Raw genomic sequence first — 19,260 nt, forward strand, 5'->3', positions numbered from 1 at the left:
GGTCAGGTCTGCAGGCAGGCCAGTCCAGTACCCGTACCCTCTTCTTCCACAGCCATGCCTTTGTAATTTGTGCAGCATGTGGTTTTGCATTGTCTTGGTGAAAAATGCATGGACGTCCCTGGAAAAGATGACGTCTTGAAGGCAGCATATGTTGCTCTAAGATCTTACTTATGCTTAAAGAAAAATAAAACCAGCTGTGTTTATATTTTATTTCATTTATTTTTATTAAATGAATTTACTCTCTATCCCTACAGCCTGAGATGCCAGTCTCTCCTCTACCTGAGGCTCTTCAAACTGAGGAAGGAAAGTGCGCTGAAGTACTCAAAGACTCTTACTGAACATTTAAAGGTACTTTTATTACCTTTCATTCCTAAGTTCCATTCACAGTAGCACTATGATAATGCCATTTATCAGAGGGGATTTAATCACGTAAATAACATTATGTGAAAAAAGATGCTAGCAGGCTGTAATGAAAAAGTCTTTTTTTTTTTTTATTTAGACATTTAAAAAGCCTGTTTGGTCTGTAAAAGGAAAATAAATTTTGTATTGCAACTGATAAGAAGAACTGCAGATGTACTAATGAGTTTCATGTGTTTAAAAATAATAACAAAACAAATCGGCTTTTAAAAAAAATCTATCTTTCAGTTGGACTGCAAGGAAATTAGGATCAAATATGGGCAGAAAAATACATGATTGATTCATGTCTATAAATTGCATATTTACTTTAGCATTTATGCTGTAATATTACTTCTCTGTTTAAAATTTGGAATAGTTCATCTTTAATCTTTTGGCCTTTTTCTTTGTGTGTGTATTTTCCATTTCAGAATTCACTAAGTAACACTCAAGCTCCGTCTCCTGGAATGGCAAAGTATGTCCAACTTCATTTATTTTTCTTACTTTTGCACAGCATTGTATGATTTGGTTTCCATCTGCTAACTTATATAAATTAATGTGGCCTAAGGTTTGTGGACACCTGACCACCAGCTTGTTGAATATTCTATTCTAAAACCATGAGCATTTCTAAGCACAGGCATAAGTGTGTGATGAAAAATTGGAACGTAACAGACATTTTCAACACCAAACTTGTCATACTATGTTTTAATAGACCTCACGTTTGTTCACAGTAGCACAGCCTGTTAAAAGCAGCTGACTTATTTTTTATATATGATTTTTTTTACATTCGTTAGAAATAGTTGTGGCTAAAGCGTATGAAAAGTGTAATTATAGATTTTAAAGCAAGCGCCATACAGCCAAAAGTATGTGCACACCCCTTCCAATTACTAAGAGGTGATTACAGTGGAAATGATTTTGATGTATTGGTGTTACTCGTTCGGTCACTGGCTGACCAAACGTATGTGGACATGATTATCAACATCATCTCCACCTCATTTTAAAACCATATACATCAATATGGAATTGTTCTCCCATTTGTTTCTATAATAGCCTCCACTGTTCTGGCTTTTCAAGAAATTTTAGAGCATGAATGTGGGGATTAAATTCCGTTCACCCACTAGAGTATTAGTGAAGTAGGACAGTATCACAGTAAGCAGAGATCTTTTGCATCGCAGGAGGGATACAATTCTCTTAAATGTCTTTATATGCAGTGCCATCACCGTTTCTCATCACTGTAACATATTTACCCAGGTTAAATCATTAAGAACAGCCATAGGCCATTAGTCCTTCATCATATTTCGCATTTATCAGTATGAATAAAGGCAGGTTTACATTTTTACATTTTCAGCATTTAGCAGACGCTTTTATCCAAAGCGACTTGCACACAATGAGCAATTGAGGGTTAAGGGCCTTGCTCAGGGACCCAACAGTGGCAACTTGGTGGTGGCGGGGCTTGAACCGGCAACCTTCTGTTTACTAGTCCAGTACCTTAACCACTGAGCTATCACTGGTTACATTCACCTGGCATTTGCCAAATCTAGTAAAACAATTACTCCACAGAAAACGACCATTTTTTAATCAACTGTAATCAGTAATCTTAAGCTTCTGTGTGGCTACTAACAATACGTAAAGGTTTCTGTAAACAGTTCTTTCTCATTTTCTAGTTATAAAGTCAGTTTATAACTCATGTATGAAGTGCTCTCATTTTTGCTGCACCCAGCAGTCCCTTTCTATATCTGTGTCCTCCTGCTTTATGGCTGTATGTTTCCTCCTCATCCTACAGTTTGTTTTTGTTATAATATATACTTAGTTGGTCGTTTTCCAGACTGACTGGCTTTTTAACCCATTTTCTCCTCTTGTCTTACAGCAAAGCAGCAGGCATGCCATCCCCGGTGTCTCCCAAGGTGTCCCCTGGCAACACAGGCAACTATTCCTCCAGTAGCTCCTCGAGCCAGAGTGGCAGCTCCTCCGTCACTATTCCCCAGCGCATCCACCAGATGGCGGCCAGCTACGTTCAGGTCACATCCAACTTTCTCTATGCCACCGATGTGTGGGAGCAAGCCGAGCAGCTGGCCAAGGAACAGAAAGGTAAAACAAGCCATTTTTGAACGTTGCCTTTTGTACATTTGCTGCATTTTACCCCCTTTATCTCCTGATCTAGACTTTTCGAATTCCCAGTTGTGAATCTGCTGCCACTTGCACAACTCCTGATCTGATTACTGAGAGGTCTGACCACGAGCTTGTTGAATATTCCATTCTAAAACCATCGGCATTAATACACAGTTGGCAAGCTTCAACAGCCTTCACTCTTCTGAGAAACTTTTAGTGTCTGTCAGGTTCCAGTTCATTTTAATGATGTAAAGTGGACATATAGTGTGTGTCAGTGAAAGGATACAAATCATACAAATAACGTGTAGGCTGTGTGATGTATTTAACCAGTGTGTACAATGTTAAAGTGTTACAGCATGCAGTACAAACATGTTAGTCCTTTATTTTTTGCTGAACTATTTATTGAGCTACTGGCCTTCCATTAACCCCAAATGAATTTCTCTCCTGCTGTTTCTCCTCCTTTCAGAGTTCTTCACTGAGCTGGATAAGGTGATGGGCCCACTGATTTTTAACACCAGCAGCATGACAGAACTGGTACGCTACACACGGCAGGGTCTGCACTGGCTGCGGCTCGATGCCAAGCTCCTTTCATAAAAAAGACTTCCTTCCTCCTGTCTTCACATCGCTGGCCAGGTTGTCCATACAGCCGCCCACCACACTCCCCGAACTTAATCTGCCTCAGACATCTCTGACACTGTGTCCATTTTCAACACCAGCTTGCCAAAAAAACTATCATAGCTACACTGAGCAGTTTTGGATTACCTTGCCTCAGCTTCTTTCTGGCTTTTAGTAACGGAATATTCATTAGCGGGGAACTACTCGATTAATTTGTCAACGGCGACATCTTTTCCACATCATTGGATCATCTTGGACTGGGGAAAAATAATACAGAAGCCATGTTTTATGTTTCTGACTTTGGTTTATTTATTTTATTATTATTATTGTTTTTTTTTACTCTTACAGCTGTGAATGAGAGAAAGCAACACTTTGTAGGGTGTTTTTAAACCAACGTACCTCCCTTTAACCAAAGGTGCTTTAAAACTAAGGGTTAGTCCTTTTTTGTGCCTTGTATATGATATACAGGAAATACCGAGGTTTCAGACGCACATTCATGCACATGGGTTGGTCCTGGAACAAAGCGAATTGTGAGCTTGAAGGCATGTGCCGTTGGGCAAGGTTGTGGAATGCTAATAGAATTAGATGTAATCCATAAAGAAAGCATTCCATGCGATGCACAGAAACCAGCGTGCATCATAGCGTCAAAATATGATTTTTTTTTTTTCCATCAGTGCTGAGCCAGTCTCAGGTTAACGTGGCCATACAAGGCAGGAACAAAGTTCTCAAAATGTGAAGGTATCCCTGCAACAAAGTCTCTTTATATATCAGTTTAAAAAAAAAGGCATGGTTAGTTTCACAAAAGAGATCTTTTACAAAAGGGACTTTTGTGAAAATTTGGTTGATGCATTTCTAAGAATTTGTTTCTTATACCACCAATCACTTGGATTCAATTAGATTGGCACCAAATATTACCAGTCAACTAACTTTGTCAAAACAGTAAAATAATTTTAAAACAGCTGACTTTTACATGTTTTATATCAATTATGTTTTAATAGCATTGAAGTTGTTTATAAACAAAACACAAAATTATAGGGACAGTGGGTACAGCTCTGGTTTATCAATCTAAAGGTTGTATATTTGAAAATCTTCTCTGCCAACCAGCCACTGTTGAGCAAAGCCTTAAACCCTTTCAGATTCAGTAGAACTTATTTAAAAGCTGGCAAAGCTGACACGATTGGCCATGTCTGGGAAGGGTAGTTTGTATCAAACATCACAGTCTTGACACTGCAACAGCGGCTTCTATTGTTATAGAATGTCACAGCATATGGGAAGCATAGTGCGTTATCTTGTTACCTGTGTAGGTGTTTGTGCACTTACATTGGTCTGTTGAATGATATAGTTGGCGACTGCATACATACAGAGCTTAGGTGGTGCAGCGGTCTAATAAGCAAGCTCACTGCTGCTGAGATCCGGGGTTCAATCGGCTGTTCAGGCATCTACACAGACATGATTGGCTATGTTTGGGAAAAGCTGCTATGGATTTTACAAGAATAACTAATAATCAGCATGATTTATGAAAAACACTGTTAGGTTCTAAAACAGTAGTAGGTTCTATACAAACTCCAGCATAGAACATTGTGGTAAACAACACTGTTAAGGGTTTGAGCAACAAAAATAAAGGATTGGAAACTTGACAGAGCTTGGGTGGCTCAGCTCACCACCACCACATGATTGGCTACGTTCGGAATAAGCTTCTATGGATTGACACTCTGTTTAGGGTATTCCTACCTTGTGCCCAGAGTTTCCCAGTGGAACCGCACCTGCCACAACCCTGACCAGGATAAAGCGGTAGACAAAAATTGACAGTTATTTGCAGTTATAAAATAAAATCGAATTGAATTGAAAGTGGTCCATTTAAAATCAGATACATTTGTTGTTGAATTGATTCATAAGGAGTGTGCTGAACAAACCTGGGAAATATTTGGTGCTGTTTTTTAATCCAAGTGATGCAAAGGATCCGAGATAAATAAGCAACACCCATTATCCACTTTCAGAAATGCATTCATGATTTCCCCCATCATTATTTTTGCTTAATTATTGTATTTTAACAATCTATTTCCTGAGGGGTACGTTAAAACCAAGCATTCATACTTTTTGCCCCTTTTTGAGTTCTTGTTCCTGCAAATTTTTGTAGGGTTTTCAGAATCTGAACATTTCAGCAGTGCTGGTTTTGGACCCGAAGGATTGAAAGCATCGAGAGACCGGTCGTTGTTTTGAAATCATAGAATTGATATAAGCTGTAAAGTCTGATATAAACTCAACCTACGAAGCCTATGCTGGCATTTAGCCTCTAGCTTTTCTGTGTAGCTTTTCTCTTTTTAGGCATAAGTATTTTATTTTATTTTTACTGCCGCTTTAGTACTTCATTCTAGAGATTTTTTTCAGATAAGGTTGCGTTTCCACGCACCGCGTTTTCTCTCGAGTACAGGGTTGTAATATGGGATGTATTTCTATTGTATATGAAGTTGTCATATTTAAATATTTAATATCAAATCATGCAGTTCCCTTTATAGCAACTTAGTCATTTTTGAACTACAAATTATTTAACCGGAATCATCTAAAGATATATTTATGATACATGCTAATATTTATGGCGTACTATACACAGTTTATTGGTTATTACGTTGTTTGTTTTTTGGAAACACGGCCAGAAATTGCAGATAGTTTTACATGTCAAAGTGTGTTCTTCTGTAGCTGGATTGGCATTTTTCTTCATCCTGTTGCTCTAAGTCAGTCTGAAAGTATGTAGGCTAAAATACTTAATGGTACAAGAGGATTAGTAACTATGAAGGTTTAGTTTCAGTCGAAGGTTTAGTCCACAGTGTATTAAATGCTGGAAATCTACCATCTTTTGCACTATAAACCTCTTTTAGTTCGGCTCCCTGTTTTCTCTGTAGGGACAAACTGTTATTTCTTCTTACACTCATTCAGAGAATTAGTCTATGCAGGCCTTTTTATTTTAAAGGAAGTGTTACATGTCGACTTTCACCTTTAAGTTTGGTTTATCTTGTTATATTTAAAGAACAATCCACCCTAAGGTTTTCTATTTGCCTCAGTTTATCGTCCCGAAATCACAACTGTAAGCCTATTGACACACAGCCGTCTGGAACTGGAAGTCCTAGAAAGCATAAGTACAGATGGTGACGATTGGTGCTTTTCTGTATATTCTGTTTCAGCAGGGTCATTGCCATCTGCGCCTGGAATTCCTGTGAAGCATAATGGGCGAGCTGACATTTCAAACTCATCTGTTCGAAACTCAGCTCTGCCATCCTGCAGGCTGGGCGCCTACACGAACAATGATTGGCTGTCGTTCAAAGAGGGGTGCAAGAATGGGATTTGATGCAATTACGATCTCTGCTGGCTGATCGATGGCGCCTGCACTTGGGCGCCTTTGTGACTCCGTACACAAAGCTGATTCGCATATGAACTCTCCTCATGCAGGTGAAAAGATGCAGTTGGCTACTGCACACGTGTTAGTCACGGGTCTCCTCAGTCAGCGTGGAGATCAACGTCAGTAAAGAGGAAGCGTCATGCAATCGGGTGATTGGATACGACTAGATTGGGAGGAAAATTGGTGGGAAAAAAGTATAGTGGGCTTTGTCTACTAGCTGTAAAAGATGGATTTCTTGTCATATTTATAGGTCGAGATTTATCAATCACTGATCAACTAGGCATGTGTGAACATGGTAGTGCTCACCCTTTACATTAGAAGCTGTTGTGCCACGGTGCACTCAAAGCAAGTGTCGCAAATACTAAAATAGTAGTCCTTGTTTGGAGTTAAATGGCCAGAAGAATCAGATTTCGTAATGTTTTAGGGGCTGATAGTCATGTAGCACATTTTGCTTTGTTTTAATTATTAACAATGAGGCAAATAGAAGCATGACCAAGACCTTTGGGTGGAATTACTCAGTTGTATTTTATTTTATTATTGTTTTTTAATTTTATTTCACTTAGAGATTCTGGACCTGAGCCGACTGATCACATACGAGCAGGGTTTTCATACTTGCATATTGAACTTATGCACTACATAATTTTAGGTTCTTGTATTCCTACATGCAGAACTATCCACTTTACTGACTTCTAGTTTTTCCTATTTTTAGATATTTTTTCCCATATTGCTTTTAGATGAGTTTCCAGATTGTAACTATAAACCAGGGTAACTTTTGACATACAAAACCAGAACACTTGCATGTTTCTATTTAAATGCTACACTGTATAAATGTATATAGGATGTCTGTTTTAGGGTAATTTTTATCAGTTTAACCTTTATATGAAGTTGTAAATAAATGTGTATATTAGACATTTTGATTGCTTCCTTCTTGACATGTTGGACTAAACACTGTATATTTGGTTTAGTTTTATCACCACTTTAATAACTGTAATGTTCTCTTTTCTACATGCAGTGCTGTTTTATCATTGCGATCGTTCCAAGTGCTTAGTACGTTTTGTTTTTGTAACAGTGTCATTCAGTTGATACTGTGGGTCTGTTCTGAACCATTCTAATCTAAATCGTTGGAAGCGGACCCTGTGGGATACGTACGACCCTTTAGGACCTCTGTAGCTCACGTGATCTCTTTTGTACATTCACCTGTTCTCACTGTGTATATGTTGTGCTTATTTTAGAATGTACGAAGTACAGATCTCTGCACACGCAGTTCACTATAGTTCAGATCAGTTTAAAGTATTAAGAATTAAAGATTAAAAAGAGACATTTTACATATAAATAATGATGCAATATGGTTTTAAGGTATTCTCCTGAGCCTCGAATGATCCTAAATCGTAATTTAAACCATTTTGTGAAGTGAGTATTACTGGATACTAATGGATTTTCTGAGTCTGTTGCAAATATTCTTTGTATTTTGCTGTATTGAGAATAAAATATATATGATTATTGAAGTTCCTTTGGGTCTCTTCATATCATTAACGTCTTTTTTAATGCAATATTCTACAATAATATATACAATAAGGAAATGTAGTGAGAGTGCATTTTGTCAGGAATCTCACAAAAATGTAACCTTTAAAGGACCTTACAGTTTGTTTCCATTTACATACACCGATCAGCCATAACATTAAAACCACCTCCTTGTTTCTACACTCACTGTCCATTTTATCAGCTCCACTTACCATATAGAAGCACTTTGTAGTTCTACAATTACTGACTGTAGTCCGTCTGTTTCTCTACATACTTTTTTTTAGCTTGCTTTCAGCCTGTTCTTTAATGATCAGGACCACCACAGAGCAGGTATTATTTGGGTGGTGGATCATTCTCAGTGCTGCAGTGACACTGACATGGTGGTGTGTTAGTGTGTGTTGTGCTGGTATGAGTGGATCAGATACAGCAGCGCTGATGGAGTTTTTAAACACCTTACTGTCACTGCTGGACTGAGAATAGTCCACCAACTGAAAATATCCAGCCAACAGCACCCCATGGGCAGCGTCCTGTGCCCACTGCTGAAGGTCTAGAAGATGACCAACTCAAACAGCAGGAGCGATCGTCTCTGACTTTACATCTACAAGGTGAACCAACTAGATAGGAGTGTGTAATAGAGTGGACAGTGAGTGGACATGGTATTTAAAAACTCCAGCAGCGCTGCTGTGTCAGATCCACTCATACCAACACACACTAACACACCACCACCATGTCATTGTCACTGCAGTGCTGAGAATCATCCACTACCGAAATAATACCTGCTCTGGTGGTGTTTCCTAGTCTTTGCTAATTACATTTTTTATTATTTGGGTGGCGCTGTGGTAAATTTTGCTAGCCCTTTACTGCTGGTTATCCAAGGCTTAAAAACCCAACGGTGCTATTTGCTGGTCAGGCATCTACATACACACATCATTTGGTGGATTCAGCTGCATTGCGCCATATGATTCTGCGGAAACTGGATCCAGTGAAACCCTGACCAGGATAAAAGGGTAGGGGGAGATTTAATGGAGTGCTGCCCAGACTAATCCTATGTGGTGACTTCTAGAAGTATAGGACAGCTGGAACAAAAACTGTATGTATTTTAATAAATAGTAAAGCCTTTTTGCAGTTTAAAATTTATTCTCTGCCAAAAGGCTGTGGACACGCTTTCTTATTAGTGGGTTTAACATTTCAACCTACACCCCTACCTAACAGTTGTGTAAATTTGCATAGATGAACTTTGACAGTGGAATCAATCCTGTGTTTTTAAATCTTGTGTCAACATTTAACCAAGCAGCTGACGGAAGATCTGAAAATGAATTCATGCCTACAAATCAGGAGGGATATATTATAGCATTCCTGTCAGCTTGAACCAGTCTGGCTTTTTACTTTGACCTCTTGTCAACAAGGCCTTTCTGCCCAAACAACTGCCGCTCACTAGATGCTTATGTTTTCTTAGAGATCAGCAGATTCTAACAAACTTGAACCAGCTTGTCTGGTACCAACAACCATTAATTAATTAATTAATTAATTCATTCATTCATTCATTCATTCATTCATTCTTTAGTCCATTTTCTCACCACTTTGTCCTATTCAGGGTTGCACTGGGTTTGATGCACTGGGTCCAATTCACTGGGCAAAAGGTAAGAAACACCCCAGATAGGTCGCCAATCCACTTCAGGGCAGCACCAACAACCATGCACCATACACTCACGCACTTTCTTAACTGCTTATCCAATTATGGTCGCGGTGGGGGTGGGTGGTGGTGTGGGGTGGAGCCTATCCCAGCTTTTCAATGTGCGCAAGGCACACAGTAACACCCTGACGGGGAGCCAGTCCATCGCAGGGCAGACACACATACACACATACACACACCCATTCACCTATAGGGCAATTCAGTGTCTCCAATTAACATGACTGCATGTTTTTGTACTGTGGGAGAAAACCCACACAGACACAGGGAGAACATGCAAACTCCACACAGAAAGGACCTGTACCGCCCCACCTGGGGATCGAACCCAGGACCTTCTTCCTGTGAGGCAACAGTGCTACCCACCGAGCCACCAAGCTGCCCATGCACCATTCAAACAAGTCAAAATCACTCAATGTGTACAAGTGTTCCTAATTATGTGGTCGCTGAGTGTATGTAACACCAAAATATTTTACTGCATATTTCCAGTAAACAGTACATTATTATACCTACGTCAACACAATTCTTTTTCGTGTCCTTGGTGAGTCTTGAACATCTGACCTGAATTTATGAACCCTGTACAAGTTCCTTGTTGCATTGTCAAACTGTAACTGTTAATATAAAACCATAATCCGACATCGTTCAACTACATAATGTTTGTGTTAATGTTTGGCCTTTAATAACCCATGTTGCTTGTTCTGGTTGAAGGCATTTCGTCCGGACCACGAGTTGAGAAATCTACAGCAGGTGAAAGGGCTTTTCCCTGCAGAGTCTCAAAAACTGCAGTGTACATTGTTCAAGCATGCTAGCTATTTCTAAATCGGGGTTAAAACTATTCATTCTAACCTATGCTTAAAATAAACCCATTATTGTTTATTTTACATGTTTAATAATTGTGATACTGTTTTTACTGAAACTAATACATCTCTATATATATATATATATGATTATGTATAATAATAAATTACATATTGCATCTGATTCTGATTTTTGAAATGTCTCATACAATTTGGTCTAATCTACATGTGCAGGTGAAAGTGGCAGAGTGGCTCATGAGTAGCATTTCGCCATCACAGCATGAAGGTCCTGGGTTCAATTCCCAACTGGAGCAGTCCTGGTCCTTTCTGTGTGGAGTTTGTGGAGAAGTCGACGCCGCTTCTGGACATGGCTAACATGAGGCTTCTTTTTTGCACAGTTAAGTTTTAAGTGGCATTTGTACATGTAACTCCGTATTGTAGTGCTTGACAAAGCACCATGTGGTTATATCAGCTATTGTTGAGTGGCGGTTCTTGATGCAGTGCCGTCTGAGGGATCAAGATCACGAGCGTTCAGCTTAAGCATGCACCCTTGGACTTATCGCACTGAAATTCCTCCCGATTCCTTGAATCATTTAATGATATTATGTACTATAGAGGGAGAAATATGCAAATCCCTTCTGATCTTTCTTTGCGGTACATTGTTTTTAAACATTTTAATCATTTTCTCACACATTTGTTGACTGGAGATCCTCTGATCATCTTTGCTCATCAAAGACTCCTTTCCTTTCCTGGATGCTGCTTTTGTACCATAATTACAATCACCTGTTTGGAATATTAACAAATTAAATAAAGTTGAGCAGACAAAACATGACATTTCTCAGGTTCAAACTGTCTGCAATCAAATAAAAGTCAAAGTAAATGTAAGGAAAACTGCATTTTTTATTTTATTTGCATTTTCCATACTTTCCCAACTTTTTCTGATTTGGGGTTGTATATATGCCAAATAACTGTGCTCTATCTGCCCTAGATTATTGTTTAATATATGTAATAATATATACTTAATCTGATTAAGGCCATATTCTGATTATGAGTATAATAATCCTAATATATAGATTATTTTATACTTTATATAATACATACAGTATATACTGTAGATTGTTATATATTGAAGACCAAAGACATGTAAATGTAAATTAGGTGAACTGGAAAAACAAAATTGTCTGTGATGGATTTTGACATTAAACTTGAACTGATGAATCATGTGTAACCTGTACTGTCACGAGAGTAACCGAAGTGTTAAACATGATGTCGAAATCCTCATAAACAAAACAAACCTGCAGGGTCTTGCCAAAAGTTAAGGCCTCTTAAACTGCTTTCACATTTTGTGAACAGGATTCTTGGTGCAGTGGTATCCTAGTGGGTAGAGCTGTGCGTTATACCAACTGAAGGGTTGTGATTTCAAATCCCTGCTCTGACAAGGAGTACTAGTTAGACTCTTGAGCCAGGCCCATAACCCACTTTGCTCACCATACAATGACTGCCCTTGTGCTCTGACCCCTCTGATTCGTGAAAAATGCATTTCACTGTAGTGTACATGTATATATATATATATGGTATTCCAGCTGCCCTATATTTTTATTTAATATAAATAATATGATATTATATTTAATATAAATAATAATAAAATATTATTAAATTATTAGGTAATAATATAAACTTGATTTGATTAAGGCCATATTCTGATTATGAGTATGATAGTTTAAATTATATTATATAAATTTTTATATACTTTATAATAAATACATAGATTTTTTGATAATCTGATTAATATTTAGATTCCGAGAATGATAATCCAAATCATATAGATTATTATATACTGTACTTTAAATAATAAATATAATAGATTATGGTATAATTTTAATCTTTATTTTAATCTGTATAAGGTCCTATTTGGATTATGAGTATGATAGTTTAAATTATATTATATAGATTTTTATATACTTTATATTATAAATATATAGATTATTACATACTTTAAATAATAAATATAATATATAGATTATGGTATAATTTTAATCTTTATTTTAATCTGTATAAGGTCATATTCGGATTATGAGTATGATAGTTTAAATTATATTATATAGATTTTTATATACTTTATATTATAAATATATAGATTATTACATACTTTAAATAATAAATATAATATATAGATTATGGTATAATTTTAATCTTTATTTTAATCTGTATAAAGTCATATTCGGATTATGAGTATGATAGTTTAAATTATATTATATAGATTTTTATATACTTTATATTATAAATATATAGATTATTACATACTTTAAATAATAAATATAATATATAGATTATGGTATAATTTTAATCTTTATTTTAATCTGTATAAGGCAGGCACGTGCACAGACATTTTTGGGGGCAGGTGCTCAAGCCAAAAAAAGGGCACCCATCGCCCAAAATTATTAATAAAATTAAAAAAAAAAACACACAGTAGGATATTTAACTTATATGTTTATTTTTGTTAACACAATCAATACACATCTAATCAAATAACTCAAATTATTAAATTGAATAAATAAATAAAAAAACAGGCAAAAACAAGGCCATATTGTGCACGCTTTTTAATAACCAAACAATATATTAAATAATCATCAAAAAATAGCTCAACTTAAGACCTACCTTTGATTTCAAATCAGAAACCCACTTTGGGTAGTTAATGTTAACAATGGGCCTTTTATTATGCCAATAAAATAAAAGACAGTTAAATAACATTTTCCTATTTATTCATCATTTTTTGTATGCTGTTCTATATCATAGAGCATTATATTTAGCCTTCTACATATATTAGTTTGTAATGTTAATTACCTAGCAAAATTATTCCTCATTTGTAAACTGTTGAAGTATAAATGCTTGCATGAAAATAACTCCTTGACTAAAGGTGACTTTTCCTACACGGCGTTTTGGCCAGGATGCTGTAATTATAAAATATTGTATGTTTGTATCTATTTTCAACACTTTACTGTGAAAGCTACTTGACATTCTCCTGCAAAATGTTTGTGCTCATGTTTTTTTTTTCAGGCTTTCACATCAAAATAAGTAAGATTTTAAATAAAACAAAACTAGTGAAACACTTTAGGGGAAATTGATGACAGAGAGGGTAATATTTATTTTTAAATGTTGATGAATGTAGAAAAAAATGGGCTCCAGCAGAAAGGGCACTTTTCTCATCCAGGGCAAAAGGGCAGGTGCTTGAGCACCACTAGGGGTCTATCTGTGCACGTGCCTGGTATAAGGTCATTATAAGTATGACCAGCATTTCTGCCCAGCATTCCTTTTGTATTCTTTAATGTATCTGGAGTGAACGAGTGTGTGATGCGCTGCAATGGTGAATTTGTGCCCTGTAGTTCAGGGTGACACCGGACCCAACGCGACCCTGAACAGAACGAGTCGGTTACTGCAGAGCGGTAGAGAGAACAGAGTGGCGACACTCCCATAGGGAACCGTTGGAAAGGGGGCGGGACATATTTTCTGTGCAGCTTCCGGGTTGTGGAGCTCTGTATAGTTCCAAACATCCCATAGAGCCCCATTCATTTCCACTACTTATCAAGCATTTTTAGCTGTTTGTTGCTTTGTTTTAAAAAAAATAATGAATTTGATGTCATTAATATACGTAATACTGTTATTATTTAGCATTTGCTCAGCACTAAATGTTACATGTTTATCTTAATTAATAGGTATAACTGAATTTAGCTTAGTCAGCTAAGCTAAATTATTGACACTAGAGTCTTTTCACCTAAAATTGATTAATTAAAAGTTGATTAATCAAGAGTCTTGTTACAGAAATGATAATAAAACATCAGAGCCATAATAAATCATTATACTTTTACTTTCATTCTTAAGTACATTTGAAGGTAAATTTAGTTTAGTACTTTAGTGGAGGTAAAGAGTATTTTTACTTTTACTACTACTTTTACTGGAGTAATATGTTACCTTGGATATCTCTACTTCAACTCAACTACATGGTTTGTGTACCTTGTCCACCACTTACATTAGACAAAATGAACTAGTGCATATTAATTATGAATTAATTCATGTATTACATGTAGGAATAAATTATTACTTACTCATGAAATAAGACATGAATTAATGCTATTTCATGTACCTGCACTATAATGTTAAAGGTATTGGTACGGTAGTGTGTTTATGAATCTGTTCATTCAGTGCAGGTAAACCTTATGAATCCAGCCACATGGCTTAGTGTTTAACCAAAATGATTATTATTATGAATCCTCAGGAAAGTGAAGGGAGATTAGTTTATGTAAAAAACAAAACATAAAAAACTGTCTAATCTCTGTACTGTATATCGTCTCTACTACTTAATGATATCGCATTATGTAATGTATGCTAATATAATGTACTGTGTGTTAACAAGAACGACCTATTAAGTCATTATAAACATCAATCTTCCACTTCATATACCAAATTGATATTAAAGCAGATGCAGTAAATGTAAACGCAGTTGAAAATACCCAGAAATTGTACAAATGTTTATTATTTAGCGTTTAATATTTCACTCACTGCTGCCGGTCCCATATGAGAACATGACAGCGCCGGGTTTGTTTGGAACTATTGGAGGGTTACATGAACCACGTGACCGCGTAGCGGCGAGATCAAGGAGTGTCGCAACTCTCTCTATCTACGGCTCTGGGTTACTGAAAATGAATGAATCATCAGTCAGGTGTTAACCAAGCAACATGTAATGCAAGGTTTAGTCCCGCCCTTCTGTTAGGTGATTGGTCGGTTCTGAGAGCTACCTCGCTAGTGCATGTTGTGGGTGAAACAGTTGAGTGAGTTGATGTTTGGAGAGAACATGTTTAACTAGTTTTTTTCTCATTGCACTGGTGTTTACGAGACACGTTTGAGCTCTGTGGGAATTCGACATTTGCGTAATTACTGGTGAGTAACATTTCAAGAAATTTCAACATTTACTACGAAGTGCGCACAGGTGTGCCGATAGTGTGACTAACTGCTGTAGAATAATGTTACACTATATGAGCTAGGGCTGCGTCCCAAACCGCGTACTGCTGCACTATAGAAGGGGCTAACTTAATATTTAAGCATATGTTGTTATGAATATCCTGACACACTATGTAGTACAGAATGTGTGGTTTAAGACGCAAACTCAGGTAACTCAGGTGGTGAACTTAGTTTAATGTTAAACATTCGTTTGACATTCTTATTAAATGAATAATACATACTCAGTCAACAATTCTTATGGCAAAAATACTAACACACTACACAATTACAATAAATTTGTAAAAATAAAAATATTTTCATATATATGCATTTGTAATATTTATAGTTGTACGTTTATTTTTATATTATATACATTATACATACATTTATATATAACTAATTATTATTACTATTATATATTTTTATATTATTATTCAATTATTTTAAGGTGACACAAACAGTGGGTGTTAAAATAAATTCATATTTTCAAATATAACCCTGAAAGTGTGTAAGAAATAAATATATTTAAATGTTTACATTTGATTTGGCATCATCACATAGAAGATAGGGACGAGGCTTAAACAGAATTATTTAAATATAATTATCTGTCTGTCTGTCTCTCTCTCTCTCTCTCTCTCTCTCTCTCTCTCTCTCTCTCTCTCTCTCTCTCTCTCTCTATATATATATATATATATATATATATATATATATATATATATATATATATATATATATATATATATATATATGCATAATAAAAGTATTATGGAATAAATATTTCCAAAATATGGTTTGTAGTGTTTTGTGGTGAAAAAATCATATAAGATTTAGCTGAATTATCAGAAGATTTAAAAATAAATAAAATACATATATAAGTTTAGTAGTATGTTAGGAACATTGTGTATATTTGTGTATTTTAAGTTTATTTAAAATCACTATATTAAATGATACGAAACTTTAATAGATTTATTTATCTGCATAAATTCACTGTAAACGTTATGAATTGACCTACGTTTGTGTCGTTGTGTCGGTCCCTAAATCAGCAGTTGCAGCTTGAACAGCCAGTTTGTTTTGGTTTTTGTTCAGTCTATAAACTTAATCATGGATTACATAAAAAACATTCTATGACATGGAATTGTAATGATTTGGCCATTTTATTTGTCCTTAAAATTGTAAACTGAGTGAGTATTATGTGTTATTTCTACGACTGAAATGCCAAATGTCAAGCGAATGTTGAATATGAAACAAGCTTTCCGCAGTAGAACAAAGCCATTAACCACATTCAGAAACAAGTATTAACACAAGTATTCTCGTTATTTACCTTTTGACAAGGTCATGGAAAAAAGCCAACAAATGACGTCCGGATGAAAAGAATAAAAAAGCTTAACCAAGCCTGTTTTAAGTTAGCTGAACCAGTCTAGACCTGTTAAAGAAGAATATCAGATCAGCGATAACATTAAAACCACCTCCTTGTTTCTACACTCACTGTCCATTTTATCAGCTCCACTTACCATATAGAAGCACTTTGTAGTTCAACAATTACTGACTGTAGTCCATCTGTTTCTCTGCATGCTTTGTTAGCCCCCTTTCACCCTGTTCTTCAATGGTCAGGACTCTCCCAGGACCACTACAGAGCAGGTATTATTTGGGTGGTGGGTCATTCTCAGCACTGCCATGACAGTGAAATATATTCAGCCAACAGCGCCCTGTGGGCAGCGTCCTGTGCCCACTGATGAATGTCTAGAAGATGACCAACTCGAACAGCAGCAATAGATGAGCCATCGTCTCTGACTTTACATCTGCAAGGTGGACCAACTAGGTAGGAGTGTCTAATAGAGTGGACAGTGAGTGGACATGGTATTTAAAAACTCCAGCAGGGATGCTGTGTCTGATCCAGTCATACCAGCACATCACACTAAAAACACACCACCACCATGTCATTGTCACTGCAGTGCTGAGAATGATCCACCACCTAAATAATACCTACTCTGTGGTGGTCCTGTGGGGGTCCTGACCATTGAGGAATGCATGCTGAGAATCAGATGGACTACAGTCAGTAATTGTAGAACTACAAAGTGCTCCTATATGGTAAGTGGAACTGATAAAATGGACAGTGAGTGTTGAAACAAGGAGGTGGTTTTAATGTTATGGCTGATCAGTGTATAGCATCTTTATTTACAGTAAGCCTAGAATAAGGTGCAAGGGAGTAATGTGTTTGTTTATTCCTTTTTATACATACAGTGTATCACAAAAGTGAGTACACCCCTCACATTTCTGCAGATATTTAAGTATATCTTTTCATGTGACAACACTGACAAAATGACACTTTGACACAATGAAAAGTAGTCTGTGTGCAGCTTATATAACAGTGTAAATTTATTCTTCCCTCAAAATAACTCAATATACAGCCATTAATGTCTAAACCACCGGCAACAAAAGTGAGTACACCCCTAAGAGACTACACCCCTAAATGTCCAAATTGAGCACTGCTTGTCATTTTCCCTCCAAAATGTCATGTGACTCGTTAGTGTTACTAGGTCTCAGGTGTGCATAGGGAGCAGGTGTGTTCAATTTAGTAGTACAGCTCTCACACTCTCTCATACTGGTCACTGAAAGTTCCAACATGGCACCTCATGGCAAAGAACTCTTTGAGGATCTTAAAAGATGAATTGTTGTGCTACATGAAGATGGCCAAGGCTACAAGAAGATTGCCAACACCCTGAAACTGAGCTGCAGCACAGTGGCCAAGATCATCCAGCGTTTTAAAAGAGCAGGGTCCACTCAGAACAGACCTCGCGTTGGTCGTCCAAAGAAGCTGAGTGCACGTGCTCAGCGTCACATCCAACCGCTGTCTTTGAAAGATAGGCGCAGGAGTGCTGTCAGCATTGCTGCAGAAATTGAAAAGGTGGGGGGTCAGCCTGTCAGTGCTCAGACCATACGCCGCACACTACATCAAATTGGTCTGCATGGCTGTCACCTCAGAAGGAAGCCTCTTCTGAAGCCTCTACACAAGAAAGCCCCCAAACAGTTTGCTGAAGACATGTCAACAAAGGACATGGATTACTGGAACCATGTCCTATGGTCTGATGAGACCAAGATTAATTTGTTTGGTTCAGATGGTCTCAAGCATGTGTGGCGGCAATCAGGTGAGGAGTACAAAGATAAGTGTGTCATGCCTACAGTCAAGCATGGTGGTGGGAATGCCATGGTCTGGGGCTGCATGAGTGCAGCAGGTGTTGGGGAGTTACATTTCATTGAGGGACACATGAACTCCAATATGTACTGTGAAATACTGAAGCAGAGCATGATCCCCTCCCTCTGGAAACTGGGTCGCAGGGCAGTGTTCCAGCATGATAATGACCCCAAACACACCTCTAAGACGACCACTGCTTTATTGAAGAGGCTGAGGGTAAAGGTGATGGACTGGCCAAGCATGTCTCCAGACCTAAACCCAATAGAACATATTTGGGGCATCCTCAAGCGGAAGGTGGAGGAGCGAAAAGTCTCGAATATCCGCCAGCTCCGTGATGTCGTCATGGAGGAGTGGAAAAGCATTCCAGTGGCAACCTGTGAAGCTCTGGTAAACTCCATGCCCAGGAGAGTTAAGGCAGTTCTGGGAAATAATGGTGGCCACACAAAATATTGACACTTCAGGAACTTTCACTAAGGGGTGTACTCACTTTTGTTGCCGGTGGTTTAGACATTAATGGCTGTATATTGAGTTATTTTGAGGGAAGAATAAATTTACA

The 19,260-nt window shown here is 37.2% G+C and overlaps 2 protein-coding genes across 2 annotated transcripts in view; both read left to right on the top strand.

Annotated features, from left to right (window-relative positions):
* aff4 (AF4/FMR2 family, member 4) overlaps positions 1-8,016 on the top strand; it is a 67,717-nt gene extending 59,701 nt beyond the window's left edge. The window contains exons 17-20 of the mRNA XM_063011066.1: positions 255-348; positions 825-868; positions 2,261-2,481; positions 2,969-8,016. Coding sequence (XP_062867136.1) covers positions 255-348; positions 825-868; positions 2,261-2,481; positions 2,969-3,096 — 487 coding nt within the window. The 3' untranslated portion in view covers positions 3,097-8,016. The remainder of the gene's footprint in view (positions 1-254; positions 349-824; positions 869-2,260; positions 2,482-2,968) is intronic.
* A 7,376-nt stretch (positions 8,017-15,392) lies between these two features.
* The window catches only part of shroom1 (shroom family member 1), a 36,493-nt gene continuing 32,625 nt past the window's right edge, over positions 15,393-19,260 (top strand). The window contains exon 1 of the mRNA XM_063011933.1: positions 15,393-15,451. The gene's annotated coding sequence lies outside the window, so the exon portion shown is untranslated. The remainder of the gene's footprint in view (positions 15,452-19,260) is intronic.

This window comes from Trichomycterus rosablanca, chromosome 16 (genome assembly GCF_030014385.1).
Source record: "Trichomycterus rosablanca isolate fTriRos1 chromosome 16, fTriRos1.hap1, whole genome shotgun sequence".
NCBI classification, from domain to species: domain Eukaryota; kingdom Metazoa; phylum Chordata; class Actinopteri; order Siluriformes; family Trichomycteridae; genus Trichomycterus; species Trichomycterus rosablanca.